Source organism: Zootoca vivipara, chromosome 2, assembly GCF_965207765.1.
Source record: "Zootoca vivipara chromosome 2, rZooViv2.hap1.1, whole genome shotgun sequence".
Lineage (NCBI taxonomy): Eukaryota > Metazoa > Chordata > Lepidosauria > Squamata > Lacertidae > Zootoca > Zootoca vivipara.
This window is the reverse complement of record NC_142584.1, coordinates 120,640,584-120,663,077: the sequence shown is the minus strand read 5'-3', so window position 1 is coordinate 120,663,077 and position 22,494 is coordinate 120,640,584. Positions and strand designations below refer to the sequence as shown.

The 22,494-nt window shown below is 45.9% G+C and overlaps 2 protein-coding genes across 2 annotated transcripts in view; both read right to left on the bottom strand.

The window, feature by feature from the left end:
- The window catches only part of LOC118081130 (uncharacterized), a 58,147-nt gene extending 45,464 nt beyond the window's left edge, over nt 1–12,683 (bottom strand). The window contains exon 1 of the mRNA XM_088664039.1: nt 12,606–12,683. The gene's annotated coding sequence lies outside the window, so the exon portion shown is untranslated. The remainder of the gene's footprint in view (nt 1–12,605) is intronic.
- LOC118079116 (uncharacterized) overlaps nt 1–12,738 on the bottom strand; it is a 29,216-nt gene extending 16,478 nt beyond the window's left edge. Inside the window, exons 1-2 of the mRNA XM_088663848.1 lie at nt 12,606–12,738; nt 4,105–5,763 (exon numbers count right to left, since the gene is read on the bottom strand). Coding sequence (XP_088519974.1) covers nt 4,105–5,578 — 1,474 coding nt within the window. The 5' untranslated portion in view covers nt 5,579–5,763; nt 12,606–12,738. The remainder of the gene's footprint in view (nt 1–4,104; nt 5,764–12,605) is intronic.
- Nucleotides 12,739–22,494: the final 9,756 nt, after the last annotated feature.

Below are 22,494 nucleotides of genomic sequence, written 5' to 3'. Positions count from 1 at the left end.
ATGAGTAGAATGTGTCCTTTTATTTAATATGCATCTCTGGGTTATTTGTGGGGCCTGCCTGGTCTTTTTATATGAGGAGAATGTGTCCTTTTATTTAAAATGCATCTCTGGGTTATGTGTGGGGCATAGGAATTTGTTCATTTTTTATTTTATTTTTCAAAATATAGTCCAGCCCCCCACAAGGTCTGAGGGACAGTGGACCGGCCCCCTGCTGAAAAAGTTTGCTGACCCCTGCTTTATCTGAACACTTCACCCTTCTCACAAGCAAAAATGAGGAGGTGTTGAGGTTTGCAATATGACCTTGTGAGTCTTTCTTTTTCTTCATTGTTCCTTTATTGTGCAGTTCTAACAATGGGAGTTATACAGTTGTTCCTATAATGAGGTCCAGCTCCAAGGGTCTTCTGCTGGTTCCCTCACTGCGAGAAGCGAAGTTACAGGGAACCAGGCAGAGGGCCTTCTGGGCAGTAGCGCCTGCCCTGTGCAACACGCTCCCTTCAGATGTCAAGAAGATAAAGAATTACACAACTTTTAAAAGACATCTGAAGGTAGCCCTGTATCGGGAGGTTTTTGATGCTTGACTTTCCCCCATGTTTTTAGACATGCTGTAAGCTACCCACAGTGGCTGGGGAAACACAGACAGATGGGCTGAATAGTAGTAATAGTAGTAGTAGTAATAGTCAGCAAAAACAAGACCTGGAGCTGACTGTAACTCAGATCATCAGCTTCTTATAGCAAAATTCCAGCTTAAACTGAAGAAAGTAGGAAAAACCACTGGGCCAGTAAGATACAATCTGAATCAAATCCCTTATGAATACACAGTGGAAGTGAGGAACAGGTTTAAGGATTTAGATTTGGTGAACAGAGTGCCTGAAGAACTATGGATGGAGGCTCGTAACATTATACAGGAGGCAGCAACGAAAACCATCCCAAGGAAAAGGAAATGCAAGAAAGCAAAATGGCTATCCAACGAGGCCTTACAAATAGCGGAGGAGAGGAGGCAAGCAAAATGCAAGGGAGATAGGGAAAGATACAGGAAACTGAATGCAGATTTCCAAAAAACAGCAAGGAGAGACAAGAGGGTCTTCTTAAATGAGCAATGCAAAGAAATAGAGGAAAACAATAGAATGGGGAAAACCAGAGATCTGTTCAAGAAAATTGGAGATATGAAAGGAACATTTCGTACAAAGATTACCATAATCAAGGACAAAAGTGGTAAGGACCTAACAGAAGCAGAAGACATCAAGAAGAGGTGGCAAGAATACACAGAGGAATTATACCAGAAAGATATGGAGGTCTCATACACCCCAGGTAGTGTGGTTGGTGACCTTGAGCCAGACATCTTGGAGAGTGAAGTCAAATGGGCCTTAGAAAGCATTGCTAATAACAAGGCCAGTGGAAGTGATGATATTCCAGCTGAACTATTTAAAATTTTAAAAGATGATGCTGTTAAGGTGCTACACCCAATATGCCAGCAAGTTTGGAAAACTCAGCAATGGCCAGAGGATTGGAGAAGATCAGTCTACATCCCAATTCCAAAGAAGGGCAGTGCCAAAGAATGCTCCAACTACCGCACAATTGCGCTCATTTCACACGCTAGCAAGGTTATGCTTAAAATTCTACAAGGCAGGCTTAGGCAGTATGTGGACCGAGAACTCCCAGAAGTGCAAGCTGGATTTCGAAAGGGCAGAGGAACCAGAGACCAAATAGCAAACATGCGCTGGATTATGGAGAAAGCTAGAGAGTTCCAGAAAAACGTCTACTTCTGCTTCATTGACTATGCAAAAGCCTTTGACTGTGTCGACCACAGCAAACTATGGCAAGTTCTTAAAGAAATGGGAGTGCCTGATCACCTCATCTGTCTCCTGAGAAATCTCTATGTGGGACAAGAAACTACAGTTAGAACTGGATATGGAACAACTGATTGGTTCAAAATTGGGAAAGGAGTACGACAAGGTTGTATATTGTCTCCCTGCTTATTTAACTTATATGCAGAATTCATCATGCGAAAGGCTGGACTAGATGAATCCCAAGCCGGAATTAAGATTGCCGGAAGAAATATCAACAACCTCAGATATGCAGATGACACAACCTTGATGGAAGAAAGCGAGGAGGAATTAAAGAACCTTTTAATGAGGGTGAAAGAGGAGAGCGCAAAATATGGTCTGAAGCTCAACATCAAAAAAACCAAGATCATGGCCACTGGTCCCATCACCTCCTGGCAAATAGAAGGGGAAGAAATGGAGGCAGTGAGAGATTTTACTTTCTTGGGCTCCTTGATCACTGCAGATGGTGACAGCAGTCACGAAATTAAAAGACGCCTGCTTCTTGGGAGAAAAGCAATGACAAACCTAGACAGCATCTTAAAAAGCAGAGACATCACTTTGCCGACAAAGGTCCGTATAGTTAAAGCTATGGTTTTCCCAGTAGTGATGTATGGAAGTGAGAGCTGGACCATAAAGAAGGCTGATCGTCGAAGAATTGATGCTTTTGAATTATGGTGCTGGAGAAGACTCTTGAGAGTCCCATGGACTGCTAGAAGATCAAACCTATCCATTCTTAAGGAAATCAGCCCTGAGTGCTCCCTGGAAGGACAGATCGTGAAGCTGAGGCTCCAATACTTTGGCCACCTCATGAGAAGAGAAGAATCCTTGGAAAAGACCCTGATTTTGGGAAAGATTGAGGGCACTAGGAGAAGGGGACGACAGAGGACAAGATGGTTGGACAGTGTTCTCGAAGCTACGAACATGAGTTTGACCAAACTGCGGGAGGCAGTGCAAGACAGGAGTGCCTGGCGTGCTATGGTCCATGGGGTCACGAAGAGTCGGACACGACTAAACGACTAAACAACAACAACAGTAATAATAATAGTAATAGTAATACTCTGCTTCCAAAGCATCCCCACTCTCCATTCCCAACTCCAAACATTTCCAACTCTCTTTCCCAAACCAGCTTCCTCTCAGCTCATCATCACTCACCACCACCACTCCAGATTCACACCCACCTTCCCTCCACTCTGAAAGTCCATAGATGTTTGTGAATATTCCATTATAACCAATGTAGTTTCCACACTCCTTCCATTTAAACCGTTTCTCCTCTTTCGAGTTAATTGATGGTAGCCGAGTAAGATTATCTTCCATGAACATGGTCTTAACAGTGAGTCCGTAAGTGACTGTGGAGGCCAATTCTGGATCCCCACATCTTTCCACAATGAGAACATAGGTTTCCGGGCAGGAGTTGATCACCGTGAGGGTTTGCCGTGTGACTGAGTTAGTCAAAACAATATGAACCTTCCAGAGTCTTCCACTACATTCCAAATACTTCTAGTAGTTTCTTCCCTCAAAGGACTTGACATAAACAACATGACCAATCCAACAAAGTTTATGTTGAAGAAACATTGCTTTGAGACCGGTTATCATTGCTTCTTCCACTGCCATTAGTGTATTTTTTTCCTTCCATTTAAACCGTTTCTCCTCTTTTGAATTAATTGATGATCACTTGTAGCCAAGTAAGATTATCTTCCATGAACATGGTCTTAACAATGAGTCCGTAAGTGACTGTGGAGGCCAATTCTGGATCCACACATTGTTCCACAATGAGGACATTGTTTTGTAAGAACTCCATTCTGACAGAAGTACTTTCCACACTCCATATATTTCAACCGTTTCCCCCCTATGTGAGTCTGTTGATGTACATCAAAGTGGGAACTCCGACTGAAACCCTTTCCACACTGCATACCTTTATATGGTTTCTCTCCTATGGAAGTCTAGCAATGTGAAAAACGGTGTGAACACTCAATGAAGCTCTTTCCACACTCCTTACATTCAAATGGTTTCTCTCAAGTGTGAATCCGTTGATGACTTCTAAGTGTTGCACTTCTACTGAAACTCTTTTTGCACTCCATACATTTAAATGGTTTTCACTCCTGTGTGAATTTGTTGATGTTTTCTAAGAGTTCCACCATAAGTGAAGACCTTTCCAGACTCCATACATTTAGATATTTTTTCCTGTGTGAGTCAGTTGATGTGTCCTAAGGTGTGAACTGTCACTGAAGGTCTTTCCGCATTCCATACATTTATATGGTTTCTCCCGTGTGAATCCCTTGATGTGTCCTAAGGTGTGAACTCTGACTGAAGGTCTTTCCACACTCCATACATTTAAATGGTTTCTCCCCTGTGTGAATCCCTTGATGTGTCCTAAGGTGCGAACTCTGACTGAAGCTCTTTCCACACTCCATACATTCAAATGGTTTCTCTCCTGTGTGAATCCGTTGATGAATTCTAAGTGCTCCACTCTCACTGAAGCTCTTTCTGCACTCCATACATTTAAATGGTTTCTCGCCTGTGTGAATCCGTTGATGTGTCCTAAGGTGTGAACTGTCATTGAAGCTCTTTCCGCACTCCATACATTCAAATGGTTTCTCTCCTGTGTGAACCCGTTGATGTTTTCTAAGTGCTCCACTGTCACTGAAACTCTTTTCGCACTCCATACACTTAAATGGTTTCTCCCCTGTGTGAATCCGTTGATGTTTTCTAAGTGTTCCACTTTCACTGAAGCTCTTTTTACACTCTATACATTTATATGGTTTCTCGCCTGTGTGAGTCCGTTGATGTTTTCTAAGTGCTCCACTCTCACTGAAGCTCTTTTCACACTCCATACATTTATATGGTTTCTCCCCTGTATGAGTTCGTTGATGTATATGAAGGTGTGCTGACTGGCTGAAGCCCTTTCCACACTCCATACATTTAAATTGTTTCTCTCCTGTGTGGGTCCTTTGATGCATATCAAGCTCTGTACACGTTCTGAAGCTCCCTCCACACTCCATACATTTAAATGGTTTCTCCCCTGTGTGAATCCCTTGATGTGTCCTAAGGTGTGAACTCTGACTGAAGCTCTTTCCACACTCCATACATTTATATGGTTTCTCCTCTGTGTGAATCCCTTGATGTGTCCTAAAGTGTGAACTCTGACTGAAGGTCTTTCCACACTCCATACATTTAAATGGTTTCTCCCCTGTGTGAATCCCTTGATGCGTCCTAAGGTGCGAACTCTGACTGAAGCTCTTTCCACACTCCATACATTCAAATGGTTTCTCTCCTGTGTGAATCCGTTGATGAATTCTAAGTGTTCCACTTCCACTGAAGCTCTTTTCGCACTCCATACATTTATATGGTTTCTCCCCTGTGTGAATCCGTTGATGTTTTCTAAGTGTTCCATTGTCACTGAAGCTCTTTTCGCACTCCATACATTTATATGGTTTCTCCCCTGTGTGAATCCTTTGATGAATTCTAAGTGCTCCACTGTCACTGAAGCTCTTTCCGCACTCCATACAGTTACATGGTTTCTCCCCTGTGTGAGTCCGTTGATGTCTCCCAAGGTGTGCACTCTGAGTGAAGCTCTTTCCACACTCCATACATTTATATGGTTTCTCCCCTGTGTGAGTCAAGTGATGTGAATAAAGGTTTGAACTCTGTCTCAATCTCTTTCCACACTCCATAGATTTAAATGGTTTCTCCCCTGTGTTAGTCTGCTGATGTTTTCTAGGTGTTCCACTATCATTGAAGCTTTTTCCACGCTCCATAGCCTGAAATGATTTCTCCACTCTTTGAGTTCATTGATGTGAAGTTCGTGTGTTCATTGACTGAATCACTTGCTGCATTCCATGCATGTAAATGGTTTCTTTGTTAATCCTAAGCAAATATCAGTCTCCCGGAATTCTGACTGTCTTCCCCACCACTTCCTTCGGAGTGAGTGGAAAATAAAGTCCTGTTTGTGTTTGAAGGAAGAGAACAAAGGATTATGAAACACATAAAGTTCAGTAAGCACTTTTCCTATTTTAACATCTCATACATTCTCCCATGTTCTTCCCCTGTCATAGAACCATAGAACTGGAGAGTTGGAAGGGACCCTAGGGCCATCTAGTCCAAACCCCTGCAATGCAGTAATGTCCATGAACATGCCTTCTTCTTTTCTGGTTCATAGTTTCTAATGACATATTTCATCCTCTGCATACTAATCCTCCTCCCCCGGGCCATATTGTTCCTCATCCAACCTCTATACGGTATCTTTATTAATCACCTGCACAGTCTTTTGGGCCTCAGCACGTTCATACTGAACATTTTGGGAGACCCAGGCCTGAGTGTTTTTGGGGACCGTACTATGGGCCTGTCAGAGGACTAGTGACAAGGCTTGGTGCTTGCAGTCAGCTGAAGGAGTGCTCAGGAGGAGAATATTCTTGAATTTAGACCTCCATATGTCAGCCTTGTTGGGGCAAGCGAGTGGTCATTCTTTCCAGAACTAACTGAACATTTTTGAAAGTTCTGGAATATATTTTAGCTTTATCTGGCAGGGGAAGAAACCAATAATTTAATATAAAATTATAATGGATACTTGGGAGTGAGGTAGATTCTCGCTGCCAGTTTTACATTGATACTATGAGACAACATGCCTCTACTGGCTAAAAGGTGTGGGTAATATTGAAAGACACTAAGCTATTTGATTTAGAAGGTCATCAGAAAATGTTATGGTATGATAAAACTAAAACACACAAGAGCTTTATGAATCATGTTATTAGGAAAAAACATTTTAGAGTACGGGCTAAATATAAGAATCTGCTGGAACGAAATATATTTCTTTGGCTTTCACCCACAGAAGCAATAACTTTTAAAAGATGCAATATGGAAGAACAATGGGCAACTTACAGAGATATTTTGGACTTTTCGGAAGAAAAAATAAAACTGAATAAACAGGATGAGGTGGGAGGTGCACTGCTGGACTGGTTTCAATACCATCGGATTATCTTATACAAGATAAAAGGAGAGGTTTTTTGACTCAAAGTTTGCACTTTGAAAGAGGTATTATTGAGAGTAAAGAGAAAGTGATTTCCTAAATCTACGAGATTTTATTGGAATGGGAATCTGATGGCTGCATCAGATTCAGCTTCATAGAGCGAGGGGAAGAGTGCAAGGGCACCCCGCCGCCCCCCAAAACCCCAAGAGGAGCATTGGAGTGTCTTGGGGTCCTGCAGACTCACTGACGGCGCTGCGGATCTACTGATCTCTGCCTCTGTCCCGAAAGGAACCCGGGGTGGGGGAGGGCAAAGGAGCCGGTGAGCTAGACACCAGCGCAGCTCTACGGAACTAAAGCCTCTGAATCCAGCCACAAGCGGTCACCATTCCAGACACTGTGCCGATTGGAAGGTGAGGAAAAATTAAGGAATAGACTAAATTGATTAATTTGGCAAGAAAATGGGAATGGAAAAAGGAAGTTTGCTCCCATTAAGGGTGCTATAGCCACGAAACATCTGCAAGTGCAGTGTGGATGAAATTTATTTTGTAAGATAAGTCAAGTAATGAATAATTAGAACCAAAAGTCAATTTTTTAAAAAAAAAGATTCCTTCCAGTAGCACCTTGGAGACCAAGTTTTTCATTGGTATGAGCTTCTGTGTGCATGCACACTTCTTCAGATACAAAAGTACCGAAAGAATACACATAGCCTTTGCTTATACCAATCAAGTACTTTTAAAAAGTACTTGAACTTAATCTGAGCCTGACCTTATCTGATGGTGAGATCGAACTTGACTTAAAATGCAGGATATATCTGAGAAAGAATACAATGCTAGTTGATGGAAGAATATTATAATTGTTTTCTAGAAGAAAGATAAGATTGGCTCTCTGGAAATTATTTTATTTCTGGGAAAGTACTTTTGGATTTTTCAGACTCTGAAGACCTCCAAACTAACATATTTACAACTGTGTGCTTACTAAAAAGGCATCTGCTGGCCAAAAATCAAGACAAAAAGAAGAGGAACAATGACTGAACTAAATTTAAAATAATTTTAAGAACATTGATTTATTATATTGGATTTTCTTCACTGATTGCCAACATCAGGAGATTTTAAAAGTGGCTACGATGCTGTGTTGAGAGATAGAAAAGGGAAGGGAGCCCTAACATCACTTTCTCAAACATTCCGCTTATGGTTGTGGAATGTTCTTAGCAACTGAAATCTATTCAATATTATTAGACAATGCTACCATTCAGTGGATTTGTAGCTGGATTACTGACCGAACCCAAAGGGTGCTCATCAATGGCTCCTCTTCATCCTGGAGAGAAGTGACTAGGGGGTGCCACAGGGTTCTGTCTTGGGCCCAGTCTTATTCAACATCTTTATCAATGACTTGGATGATGGGCTTGAGGGCATCCTGAGCAAGTTTGCAGGTGGCACTAAATTGGGAGGGGTGGCTAATACCCCAGAGAACAAGACCCTCCGCTCTTCAAAATGACCTTAACAGATTAGAAAACTGGGCCAAAGCAAACAAGATGAATTTTAACAGGGAGAAATGTAAAGTACTACACTTGGGCAAAAAAAAAAATGAAAGGCACAAATACAGGATGGGAGACACCTGGCTTGAGAGCAGTACATGTGAAAAGGATCTAGGAGTCTTGGTAGACCACAAACTTGACATGAGTCAACAGTGTGATGCAGCAGCTGAAAAACCCAATGCAATTCTGGGCTGCATCAATAGGAGTATAGCATCTAGATCAAGGGAAGTAATAGTACCACTGTATTCTGTTCTGGTCAGACCTCACCGGAGTACTGTGTCCAGTTCTGGGCTCCACAGTTCAAGAAGGATACTGTCAAGCTGGAACGTGTCCAGAGGAGGGCAACCAAAATGTTCAAAGGCCTGGAAACGATGCCTTTTGAGGATCAGGTTAGGGAGCTGGGTATGTTTAGCCTGGAGTAGTGAAGGTTAAGGGGTGATATGATAGCCATGTTCAAATATATTAAAGGATGCCATATAGAGGAGGGAGAAAGGTTGTTTTCTGCTGCTCCAGAGAAGTGGACACGAAGCAATGGATTCAAACTACAAGAAATAAGATTCCACCTAAACATTAGGAAGAACTTCCTAAAAGTAAGAGCTGTTCGAGAGTGGAATTTGCTGCCAAGGAGTGTGGTGGAGTCTCCTTCTTGGAGGTCTTTAAGCAGAGGCTTGACAGCCATCTGTCAGGAATGCTTTGATGGTGTTTCCTGCTTGGCAGGGGGTTGGACTGGATGGCCCTTGTGGTCTCTTCCAACTCTATGATTCTATGATATTGGATCTTAAAACTATTTTGATGTGAATGGATGCAAAGATTTGAACATGTAATTGTTAAAAACTGATATTTGTGAGCAATGTGGTAGAGGGATTAGGTTGGAAAATAGGCTTCCTCTACTAGTGTGTTTGGTGAAATGACCATGACAAAGTACTGATAAAGCTAAAAATATTTCACACGGTGGTGGGAAAGGAATTTGTGTTTTGGAATTAAACTCTATAGAGGAAGCTGGAAAAAGGGGAGAGAATTGGCCCCGCTCACTCAAAATTGGAAATGGCAAAAGGAAAGGCCGCAATGCAAGAGAATTTAAAATACAGTGGTACCTCGTTTTGCGGACCCGATCAATTTCGGGGTGCCGTTCACACCCTGAAAAGTCCACAACCCGCGACTGCGCGTGATGTCAATCAGCGCGACTGCGCATGCATCCAGGACTTTCGGGTTTGGCACATCCGTAACCCGAAAAGACGCAACCCGCAGCAGATGCAACCCAAAGTATGACTGTATGCATTGCACAATTTGTTTTTAGATATTAAAAGAGAATTTGAGCAGATAAAGGAAGAGATTAACAAAACAGCTTCTAATTTTTTTAAAAATACTAATTTACTCTCAGAGGTTGTGAGACAACTGACAGAGATAGTTACAGGCAGGTAGCCGTGTTGGTCTGACGCAGTCAAAATAAAAATAAAAAGTTCTTCCAGTAGCACCTTAGAGACCAACTTAGTTGGTCTCTAAGGCATAGCTGCCAAGTTTTCCCTTTTCTCGCGAGGAAGCCTATTCAGCATAATGGAAAATCCCTTAAAAAAAGGGATAACTTGGCAGCTATGCTCTAAGGTGCTACTGGAAGGATTTTTTTATTTTTATTTTAACTGAAAGAGGTGAATGCACAAACCACCAAGGTGGAAATGATAGACAAATAAGGTCTGAGGAAAATAAAAGGGAAAGTAAGAATAGTCAAAGACCAAAATGATTTGGGAGGCCCTGACTGATAAAATTGGTACCTCTTTCAAAATGATTTGGAGGCTTTGACTGTGCTAGAGAAGAAAAAAAGAAGGGAGGGCAAAAGGTTTAAGAGGCTACCTTATGTGGTGTGAATGTAAAATCATCAAAAATGCCTGGGGAAAACATATAAGGATGTGAATAAAATGTGGAAAATGTTGTTTTAAAAAACTGAAGTTATGATATTGAGATGTACAGGACTTGGTGGACTGATTGAGCAAAAGACTTTGTCCCGGTATGCAAGACTGGACGCCAGGCCAAGACCAGCCAGCCCCTATGGAAGGAAGAAGCCCCGGCCAAAGAAGATAAAGAAGAAGAAGATAAAGAAGTAGATTGGCTAAATAAATTATTGAATTATGCAGGGTGATTTTGTAATGCATAATTTTAAAGCTTTGTGTACAGTATATATTTTTATATTAGTATAACTTTTAAAATACACTTGTAATAAGATGAAGAAGGTTTTAAAAATGGATTGTAAGGTATATAAAGTTTTATGCACGTGAATGAACAAGCATATTATAATGGATCCAAGAGGGGGAATGATTTAAAAATGTGGTTAAAATATGGTCTAAAAGTTATGGTCTAAGAATATGACCCGCCCCGCCCCTGTTTTTTCCTTTTGTTTTCCGTTTTTCCTTAAAAAAGGAATGGGAAACAAAAGTCAAACTGGTAAAATCAGCAATGATACACTGGGCCAGAAATATAGGTCATAATTAGAGCTGGGCGATATATTGATACACTAGTGGCCGAACTTGTGGACACCTTTTGGAAAAAGTGTATTTCTGAGGTTTGATGGCTCATAACACCATTTTATTCATTTTTTAGTAATACCATTAAATTATATATCAGTGGAAATATACTGTAATGAAGAATGTAATGCAACAAAGTTTGTTCAATTATCTGTATTCTATCAAAAGCTATAGTCAAATAAGCAGAAAACGAAGTAGAACTTGATTAGGTTTATATGCAGTATCTTTCCTTCATCTGAATGTAGCCAATGAGCATGAGTGTTTAGAGATTTTGTATAGACAATGAGCCAATCAGGGGGTCGTCTTATACACTGGGTCGTATTTCTTATACAGTGAATATATCCCAAACTCTATATTTTAACTGGTAATGTTGGAGGTCATCTATTACGCCGGAATATACAGTAAATAAAATACTGGAGCCCAAACTGAAGTGTTCTGTATGGGATCTTTTTCCAGCTAATGTAGCATTTATATTTCAACAGGTTTCAGCTCCATGTCATGTTGCTGCTGTGTGCAAAAGGTGGTTTTAAGATTATCATATTCCACTGCTTGGAACTGCCTGGGAAAAGCCCAGACCTTAACCCAATCGAAAATCTATGGAGCCGACTAAAGAAACTTGTCAGTCAGAAGCAACCCAGCAATAAAACCCAATTATGAGAGGCAATAATTCAATCTTGGTTTCACCTCGGAAATACACTTTTCCAAAAGTTTTCCACAATTTTGGCCACTAGTGTATATTGTCCAGGACCAGCAGGAAGTTAACATCGTGTTAACTGTTTCCTAATATTTTAACTGGCAACATATGGCGAATCACAATGTGTGTATGGGCTAGGGGGCGATATATTGTTTTCAACATCGCGATAACTCACCACCTGAACACTACAATGTTATCACCAGCTAAACATTGTAATGTAATCATCAAGAAAACTCACAATATCACTTGCTAAACATTGCAATGTTATAAGCAGCTAAACACTGCAATCTACCACAAGGTCTGAAAAAAGGATGGAACTATAGAGAGGCAAGCAGGAAGATATCCTGGCAACTGCTACTACTTAGGGGTCTAAAACGGATAAATGACAGTATTATGAATCATCACACACTCAGTTTCATCAGCAGGCAAGCCAAGATGCATCCCAGCAGGACTTTTGGGTTTGGGTTTGGCTACCAAATGGTGGTATTCAGGACAATCCAAAGGATGGAGATTGAGTCATAGTGAATACAGATAATTTGGGACTGTCAGCAGGGAAGTGGGGGTGATGGGGGAGAGTAAGTGGTGCTGGAAGGGGGGGTCCCTGTCGAGGCTCCTCTCCCTTCCTTTTAACCCTTCCATGGACTCCCTCTCTCTGTTTCCCCAGCCAGAAAGGCGCCCCACGATCCCATGGATTCCTGCCAGGGGGAAACCGGGAGAATTGGGGGCCTCAGCTCAGCCCCCAGTCCTGCTTAGGGATGGGGACCCTCGTGGGGACCCCCTTCGCAGGCACCCCATTTCCCTTCCCTCCAAGGCGTCCAAGGGGGTGCAGGGCAGCTGAGCATCTCTCGGCCCCCCAGGAAAGAGAAAGGTGAGTTTGGTAATGCTGCTGCCAAGGAGATCTTGCCAGGCAAACCCTGCAGGTGTTGGTCCCCTCTTCCCACCTGGATCGCATGGATCCAGGCCCCTGTCGATGGGCACCAGGGAGGGCGCTTTCTTTAGGGGGGGTGTAGGAGGGTCTCTTTGTCCTCCCCTCCCCTCTTACCCCTCCCCCTCTTTTCCCTCTCCCCCTCTTTACCTCTTGATCCTCTCTGGTCCTCCGCCTCCCTAGCTCCAGATTATTCCGCTTTTCTTATGCGCAGTAGAAACATAACAGTTGGTGGGGGGGGGGTTCTTCACCGACGCCCCTCCTCTCTTCTGGCCCCCCTTCTGTACTGGAAACTTCCAACACATTTAGCAAAGACACTTCCGGTTCCTATTGGGATGCCCTTGCCACTAGAGCTACGTCCGCAGAGCAGCCTCTCCCTGAGTTTGGATGGGAAGAGGACGGGGCAGCGCTGTCTTTGGCCTCCTGCTCTTGGGGGGGAAGAAGGTAAAACGCGGATCTACACGGATCCTCATGGATCCTCCACTTTTTTAATACTAACTCCAGCAAATCCAGTGTCATATCACATCTGGAAGCCACGACTACAGACTGGACTATAAAAAACGTGGATCCAAAACGTTGCTGCCCTGCAGCACCACAAAAACTTGTTTCCGAGGCACGGATCCTTATGAATTCATATGATTTTTTAATTCAAATTAAAAAAAAACACCATGATACCGTAAACCATGTCTTAGTCTGTAGGCAGCACCAAAAAAATCACGCACCCACTGTTTCGTGGGGTCGCAATGGCCCAAAAACGTGGTTTTGAAGCACGGATCCTCGCGAATCTTCACCTATTTGCATGGGGCACCCCCAAAATCACCCTCAGATCACATATCATGCCAAGGGGTACAGCCTGCACCACAAAAATCAAGGATCCACAGCTTCCTGGCGACACCGTGGCCCAAAAACGTGGTTTTGAAGCACAGATCCTCACGGATCCTCGCGAATCTTCACCTATTTGCATGGGGCACCCCCAAAATCACCCTCAGATCACATATCATGCCCAGGGGTACAGCCTGCAAGACAAAAATCAAGGATCCACAGCTTCCTGGCAACACCGTGGCCCAATAACGTGGTTTTGAAGCACGGATCCTCGCGAATCTTCACCTATTTGCATGGGGGGCCTCCAAATTCACCCTCAAATCACATATCATGCCCAGGGGTACAGCCTGCACCACAAAAATCAAGGATCCACAGCTTCCTGGCGACACCGTGGCCCAATAACGTAGTTTTGAAGCATGGATCCTCGCGAATCTTCACCTATTTGCATGGGGGGCCCCCAAATTCACCCTCAAATCACATATCATGCTCATGGGTACAGCCTGCACCACAAAAATCAAGGATGCACAGCTTCCTGGCGACACCATGGCCCAAAAACGTGGTTTTGAAGCACGGATCCTCACGAATCTTCACCTTTTTGCATGGCCCCCCCCCAAAATCACCCTCAAATCACATATCATGCCCAGGGGTACAGCCTGCAGCACAAAAATCAAGGATCCACAGCGTTCTGGTGACACCGTGGCCCAAAAACGTGGTTTTGAAGCACGGATCCTCACGAATCGTCACCTTTTTGCATGGGGCCCCCCAAAATCACCCTCAAGTCACATATCATGCCCAGGGGTACAGCCTGCAGCACAAAAATCAAGGATCCACAGCTTCCTGGCGACACCGTGGCCCAAAAACGTGGTTTTGAAGCACGGATCCTCACGAATCGTCACCTTTTTGCATGGGGCACCCCCAAATTCACCCTTAAATCACATACCATGCCCAGGGGTACAGCCTGCACCACAAAAATCAAGGATCCACAGCTTCCTGGCGACACCGTGGCCCAAAAAAGGGGTTTTGAAGCACGGATCCTCACGGATCCTCAAGAATCTTCACCTTTTTGCATGGCCCCCCAAAAAACTCACCCTCAAATCACATATCATGGCCAGGGGTACAGCCTGCACCACAAAAATCAAGGATCCACAGCTTCCTGGCGACACCATGGCCCAAAAACGTGGTTTTGAAGCACGGATTCTCACGGATCCTCAATAATCTTCACCTTTTTGCATGCCCCCTCCCCCAAATTCACCCTCAAATCATATATCGTGCCCAGGGGTACAGCCTGCACCACAAAAATCAAGGATCCACAGCTTCCTGGTGATATCTGGGCGCAAAAACATGAACGGCAGAAGATGAAAATATTGACAGATCAAGTATGGATGTTGGTGATCTGACACTAAGTAAAAGCGAACCGAAAGATGTGCCATGGTCAGATCACTACCTGGTGCAACTTGACTTCTCCACGACTCTTCCCCTCTCCATTGAGGTGGGACCAATTCGGACTTGGGGGTTATCTTTCTGCGGTTTTTAGAAACAGAGGCTGGGCATTTTTGACGGAGCATACTGGGCAAGTATTTTTTGTACGTCTGCAATGCAGCTAAGAATTTGTTCGTAGGCAGATAGATTTCTCTGCTATCTTTCTTTCTCACAAAGCTGTGTTATCGATAATTAGCCAATTACGGGCTATTAATCGCAACAGCCGATTCCCTGGTGGCCCGCTGGAATGTCGAGTTGACCAGGGCTGTTGACTGTTTGGCTCCGAAGCGCCCTCTACAATTGCATGGAGCCTGGACAGCCCCGTGGTTCTCCATGGATCTGAGGGCAATGAAACATTCGTTGAGATGGCTAGAGCGCCGGTGGCGGATAACTCATTCTGAAGCTGACCAGACATGGGTTAGAGCTCAATGTCAAGCCTACCAAGTGGCGGTAGCGACCGCGAAGAAGACTTTCTTCACCGCCTCTATTGCATCTGCGGAAAACAGCAGCAGGAGACTTTTTCAGGTGGTTCGCAGTTTAGTGAAACCACCTGCTCCATCGGGGCCCAGTACGGGCCCCATGATCTCCTGCAACGATTTTGCAAAGTTTTTTTGCAGATAAAGTTGCTCAGATTCGGGAAGAGGTAAACTCCACTGTGGGAGCAGGACCGGGGCGGGGGAGCCCTGGAGGTCTGTCTAGTCCAGTTGCGTGCGATCAATTCCATTCTGTTACCTCCAAGGATGTGGACAGGCTGCTTGGACGAGTGAAACCAGCCACCTGTCTCCTTGATCCTTGCCCATCCTGGCTTATAAAAGCTTTGCGGGTTGGTGAATGCTTCTCTCTGTGAGGCAGCCTTCCGAGACCCGCTGAAAGAGGCGGTTATTAAACCGCTTCTTAAAAAACCATCTTTAGATGCGGCCAATATGGCCAACTATCGCCCAGTCTCAAATCTTCCATTCTTGGGCAAGGCGATTGAGCGAGTGGTTGCTGAACAATTCCAGGCACACCTGGAAGAAGCGGACCATTTGGTTCCCTTCCAGTCGGGATTCAGGCCTCATCATGGGACTGAAACTGCCTTGGTTGCACTGGTTGATGATCTCCAGCGGGCTAGGGGCAAAGGTGAGAGCTGTTTCCTAGTTCTGCTGGATCTCTCAGTGGCTTTTGACAGCATCGACCATAACATACTTCTGGACCGTCTAGAGGGGTTGGGAGCTGGGGGCACTGTCATACAGTGGTTCCGCTCCTTCCTCCTGGGCCGTGTTCAGAGAGTGGGGGTAGGGAATGAGTGTTTGGACCCCTGGGCTCTCACTCAGGGCTCTGTCCTCTCCCCCATGCTTTTTAACATCTACATGCAGCCGCTGGGAGAGATCATCAGGGGGTTTGGGCTGGGTGTTCATCAGTATGCGGATGATACCCAGCTCTACCTCTCTTTCAAATCAGAACCAGTGATGGCAGTGAAGGTCCTGTGTGAGTGCCTGGAGGCGGTTGGAGGATGGATGGTGGCCAACAGATTGAGGTTGAATCCTGACAAGACAGAAGTACTGTTTGTGGGGGACAGGAAGCGGGCAGGTGTGGAGGACTCCCTGGTTCTGAATGGGGTAACTGTGCCCCTGAAGGACCAGGTGCGCAGCCTGGGGGTCATTCTGGACTCACAGCTGTCCATGGAGGCACAGGTCAATTCTGTGTCCAGGGCAGCTGTCTATCAGCTGCATCTGGTACACAGGCTGAAACCCTACCTGCCTGCAGACTGTCTCGCCAGAGTGGTACATGCTCTAGTTATCTCCCGCTTGGACTACTGCAATGCGCTCTACGTGGGGCTACCTATGAAGGTGACCCGGAAACTACAACTAATCCAGAATGCGGCAGCTAGACTGGTGAGTGGAAGCGGCCGCTGAGACCACATAACACTGGTCTTGATAGATCTACATTGGCTCCCAGTACATTCCCGAGCACAATTCAAAGTGTTGGTGCTGACTTTTTAAGCCCTAAATTGCCTCGGTCCAGTATACCTGAAGGAGTGTCTCCACCCCCATGGTTCTGCCCAGACTTTGAGGTCCAGTACCGAGGGCCTTCTGGCAGTTCCCTCGTTGCGAGAAGCCAAGTTGCAGGGAACCAGGCAGAGGGCCTTCTCGGTGGTGGCGCCCACCCTGTGGAACGCCCTCCCATCAGATGTCAAAGAGAAAAACAGCTACCAGAAGACATCTGAAGGCAGCCCTGTTTAGGGAGGCTTTTAATGTTTAATTGATTGTTTTATTTAATTTTTCTGTTGGAAGCCGCCCAGAGTGGCTGGGGAAACCCAGCCAGATGGGTGGGGTATAAATAATAAATTATTAATTATTATTATTATTATTATATTATTATTATTATTATTATTATTATTATTTACAGTGGTACCTCACAAGACGAATGCCTCGCGCAACAAAAAACCCGCAAGACGAAAGCGTTTTGCTTTGCACGAGGGACTCGCAAGACAACGAGGTTTTCTATGACCGCCGCTTCATCTTGCGAAGCGCAGCCATAGAAAGACGAAGCGGCGGCGAGCGGCAACAACAGCTTCCCGCGCTGACAGCTGATCTTCCTTTGCCTTCTTTCTGCGCTGCAGCTGGTTCTCCTTTGTGTTCTGCTGGTCTCTGCCAGTTGCCACAAGCGGTGAGCGGCAACCAGCGGAGACCAGCGTAACGCAAAGGGGAACCAGCTGTAGCGCGACAAAAAGGCTGACAGCTGATCTTCTTTGCCTTTTTTTTGCCGCGCTACAGCTGTCAAATCACTTATAATGCCCAGGGGCACAGCCAATGTAGGTCTTTCAGGACCGGTGGTACGTGGTCTCAGTGGCCACTCCCAGTCACCAGTTTAGCCAGGGCTGTCTTAAGCATATCCAGCGCTGTAGTGCAAAGATCCCTCCAGCCCCCCACCCCCTCTGTTTCCCAGAGTTGTCGACCCAGCAAGGTCAGGTGGTACCCGGTGCGGATTTTTTTGGTCACACCCCCCATTGAAATTATTAAAATAAGGAAAAATAAGATACTTACAGTTGCAAGTGTTATTTTCTTTTTCTTTTTTTTACATTGTGAGCCTGAGCACTTAAAACCCCCTTTTCCTAATATCAAGATGCATATATTTTTAAGTTCTACTTATTATGAACATGTAAGAAATGGTGCTGAATTTCTAAAGCGACCTCTTTCGGTTTAAGCGCACCTATACATGCCTCTCCCAAAAGCCGTTCCCTTTAAGCTCAGATGTGCAGAGGCTGGTTGTAGCCGTTCAGCACATCCCTTCTCCCTGGCTGGCTGTAGGGCGGGTGGAGGGACAGCCCCAGAGCCGCGCAAAGCGGTTGCCTGGCTTTCCCTCCGCCCGCCCCACAGCCAGCAAGGGAGAAGGGAGCTTTCATTGCCCCACTGTGCCCCTCCCCCTCCCCTTGGCCCTGCCCCTTGGCACCGCCCCTTGCCCCCCTAATTTTCATCCTGGCTACGCCCCTGATGACTAAGCCGCTTCTGGCAAACCAGAGCAGCACATGGAAACACCATTTACCTTCCCTGTCTCATAGTCCGTTGGTGATCTGTTTTTTAGGAGTCCAACTTCTCAGCAGCCTGCACTGAATCAGATGCTGGAGCTACTGTTATATTTTCCTTCAGTCTGAGGAACTTTCTTCCCGATCTACTCTTCTGCCTTTTATTTCGCTTCAATGTGTGAGCTGCAACCGGTGAGGCTTCCCTGGTTCTGGTGGCATGCCAATATATTTTTTTGGCAGCTATAATATGGTAGCAAGTCCTGGATGATGGGCAAGAGCAGTTCTCTTTGGGGAAAAGGCAGACAACATAATGCTTTTCTTTACTAACCCTTACCACAAATACACCAAGCTGTGGACAAACATCTATTAATTTGTTCATTACCATGAAGGATCATGGTACCATTTGACAAACTGATGGTGCCTTCTCATAACTTTCATCTTTCTTAGGCCACAGAAGTTATCCATGATTTGTGATGGATCACAAGCTATATGAGGAAAGACTGTATCTTCTGGTTATTTCAGGGCCAGCTCTAGGTAGACTCCCGGTGGTGCGGTGTGCCAGGGCGCCGGGCTGGTAGGTGGGGCTCTGCGCGACGAAGCTGCGCGGAAACCATGCTGCGCCCTGCGAGGGCGGGAGCGCCGGAGCAATCTCCGCTACTCAGTGCCAGGGCGCCTGACCTGCTCGAGACTGCCCTGGGTGATCTTGAGTGTCTGAAAAACTGAGACCGCAAATGAAAGTTTCCAGTGTTACACAGTCCACGCAAAGTTTCTCTCCAGTAAAATTTTTGCATTGCATGTAAGGATAACACCATTGCTTCCACCGTCAATTCTTTCCATTGTCAAAGTCTTTTTAGAACTGCATGAAAACTCTCAGAGACATTTGTGGTAATTCCACTTTTTTCATTATATATGTCCAGTCTCTTTAGAATCCAGGCCCCAGCATGCTTTATTATTGTTTGGTGCAGGTCTGCCTTAAAGTAGTCTAAGAACGCTTTGCTCCAATTTGTACTGAGTTTATCAAATTTGAATCTGTAGTCTTGCTCAGAATTTGACCTGAGAAGATCAAAAAAGTCAGCAAGGTATAGCTTGGTATCTTCTGAACTGGCCCCATGTTTTTTTCAACCAAAACATGATGTCTCTGCGGATGTCATTCCAGCATACCGCTCTGTGGCTCTTGAGCAAAAGATGCTCCAAAGCATTTTAAATTCCTTTTTCTCTGTCAGACACTATGACAACTTTATCTGAATTGAGCAATGGACACTGTTTTGAAAGGTTTCAAAAAATCTCCTGTGATTGTCCTCTCGCCTGCTGTCATGTATCATGAACATTACAGGAATCAGTGGTGATTCAGCGAAAAGCCTCTCCCCCATGCTTTTCAACATCTACATGAAGCTGCTGGGAGAGATCATCAGGGGGTTTGGGCTGGGTGTTCATCATAGAATCATAGAGTTGGAAGAGACCACAAGGGCCATCCAGTCCAACCTCCTGCCAAGCAGGAAACACCATCAAAGCATTCTTGACACATGCCTGTCAAGCCTCCGCTTAAAGACCTCCAAAGAAGGAGACTCCAACACACTCCTTGGCAGCAAATTCCACTGCCGAACAGCTCTTACTGTCAGGAAGTTCTTCCTAATGTTTAGGTGGAATCTTCTTTATTGTAGTTTGAATCCATTGCTCCATGTCCGCTTCTCTAGAGCAGCAGAAAACAACCTTTCTCCCTCCTCTATATGACATCCTTTTATTTATTTGGACATGGCTATCAAATCACCCCTTAACCTTCTCTTCTCCAGGCTAAACATACCCAGCTCCCTAAGCCGTTCCTCATAAGGCATCGTTTCCAGGCCTTTGACCATTTTTGGTTGCCCTCCTCTGGACATGTTCCAGCTTGTCAGTATCCTTCTTGAACTGTGGTGCCCAGAACTGGACACAGTACCCCAGGTGAGGTCTGACCAGAGCATGAGTATGCAGATGATACCCAGCTCTACCTCTCTTTCAAATCAGAACCAGTGAAGGCGGTGAAGGTCCTGTGTGAGTGCTTGGAGGCGGTTGGAGGATGGATGGTGGCTAACAGATTGAGGTTGAATCCTGACAAGACAGAAGTACTGTGTTGGGGGGACAGGAGGCGGGCAGGTGTGGAGGACTCCCTGGTCCTGAATGGGGCAACTGTGCCCCTGAAGGACCAGGGGCGCAGTCTGGGAATCATTTTGGATCCACAGCTGTCCATGGAGGCTCAGGTTAATTCTGTGTCCAGGGCAGCTGTCTACCAGCTCCATCTGGTACGCAGGCTGAGACCCTACCTGCCTGCAGACTGCCTCACCAGAATGGTGCATGCTCTAGTTATCTCTCGCTTGGAATACTGCAATGCACTCTACGTGGGGCTACCTTTGAAGGTGACCCGGAAACTACAACTAATCCAGAATGTGGCAGCTAGACTCAGGGGCGTCTTTCCCCTTGGGCTGAGTGGCACCCTGGGCCATGTTGCCTGCCCAGCAGGGGCGCATTGAGGAGGCACACAGAACCACCCGCGTGTCCGCCTCACCCGCTTCACTCCTTTCCCGGTGGCGGTGGTGGTGGCGGAGCTGCCTCCGTCAAGGGGCTGTGCCCCCACCTGCTCAGCCCAGCCCAGCCGCCCGACGCTGCGCGCTCCTTGGGGTGCAGATTGCCGTGCCTACGACAAAGCCACCTCGAAGGCGGGGAGGGGCACCTGGAACCATAGTTTTTGGTCTGTTTTTTTAAAATTCTGGTACATCGCTCATGCAAAGAAAAGATCCTGCACTGCGTGTCTCAGGCCTGATCGATCAACTTTGGCAGACGCAGTAAGGCTGTTGTTTAAAGAGAAAGTACCATAAACAGAGAAGCAACTCCACACGAGGCAGGCTTTTGGAAGGTGAAATAGCAAAAGGTTTATTTGGTAACGCTCTGTCGGAATGCCACTTGATTCGCAAGGACACATCAATTGCAGCATTTTCATTTTAAACCGTTCTCTCAAAGTGAGGCTCCACTTTTCCAAATGCCCCTGCGAGGCAGGGACAACCACCCGCCCTGGCTAAACTGGTGACTGGGAGTGGCCATTGAGACCATGGACCACGGGTCTTGAAAGACCTACATTGGCTGTGCCCCTGGGCATTATAAGTGATTTGACAGCTGTAGCGCGGCAAAAAAGGCAAAGAAGATCAGCTGTCAGCCTTCTTGCCGAGCTACAGCTGGTTCCCCTTTGCGTTATGCTGGTCTCCGCTGGTTGCCCCTCACCGCTCACGGCAACTGGCAGAGACCAGCGGAACACAAAGGAGAACCCGCTGACAGCTGATCTTCGCCTTCTTCCTGCGCTACAGCTGGTTCCCCTTTTTTTGCCACTCGCCGCCGCTTCGTCTTTCTATGGCTGCGCTTCGCAAGATGAAGCGGCGTTCATAGAAAACCTCGTTGTCTTGCGAGTCCCTCGTGCAAAGCAAAACGCTTTCGTCTTGCGAGTTTTTTGTTGCACGAGGCATTTGTCTTGCGAGGTACCACTGTACTTAAAATAATAATAATAATAATAATAATTATTATTATTATTTATACCCCGCCTATCTGGCTGGGTTTCCCCAGCCACTCTAGGCGGCTTCCAACAGAAAAAAGGCCCTCTGCCTGGTTCCCTGCAACTTGGCTTCTTGCAACGAGGGAACCACCAGAAGGCCCTCGGTACTGGACCTCAGTGTCCGGGCAGAACGATTACCCCATTCAGGACCAGGGAGTCCTCCACACCTGCCCGCCTCCTGTCCCCCACAACCAGTACTTCTGTGTTGTCAGGATTCAACCTCAATCTGTTAGCCGCCATCCATCCTCCAACCGCCTCCAAGCACTCACACAGGACCTTCACCGCCTTCACTGGTTCTGATTTGAAAGAGAGGTAGAGTTGGGTATCATCCGCATACTGATGAACACCCAGCCCAAACCCCCTGATGATCTCTCCCAGCGGCTGCATGTAGATGTTAAAAAGCATGGGGGAGAGGACAGAGCCCTGAGGGACCCCACAAGTGAGAGCCCAGGGGTCCAAACACTCATCCCCCCACCACCACTCTCTGAACACGGCCCAGGAGGAAGGAGCGGAACCACTGTATGACAGTGCCCCCAGCTCCCAACCCCTCTAGACAGTCCAGAAGGATGTTATGGTTGATGGTGTCAAAAGCCACTGAGAGATCCAGCAGAACTAGGAAACAGCTCTCACCTTTGTCCCCAGCCCGCTGGAGATCATCA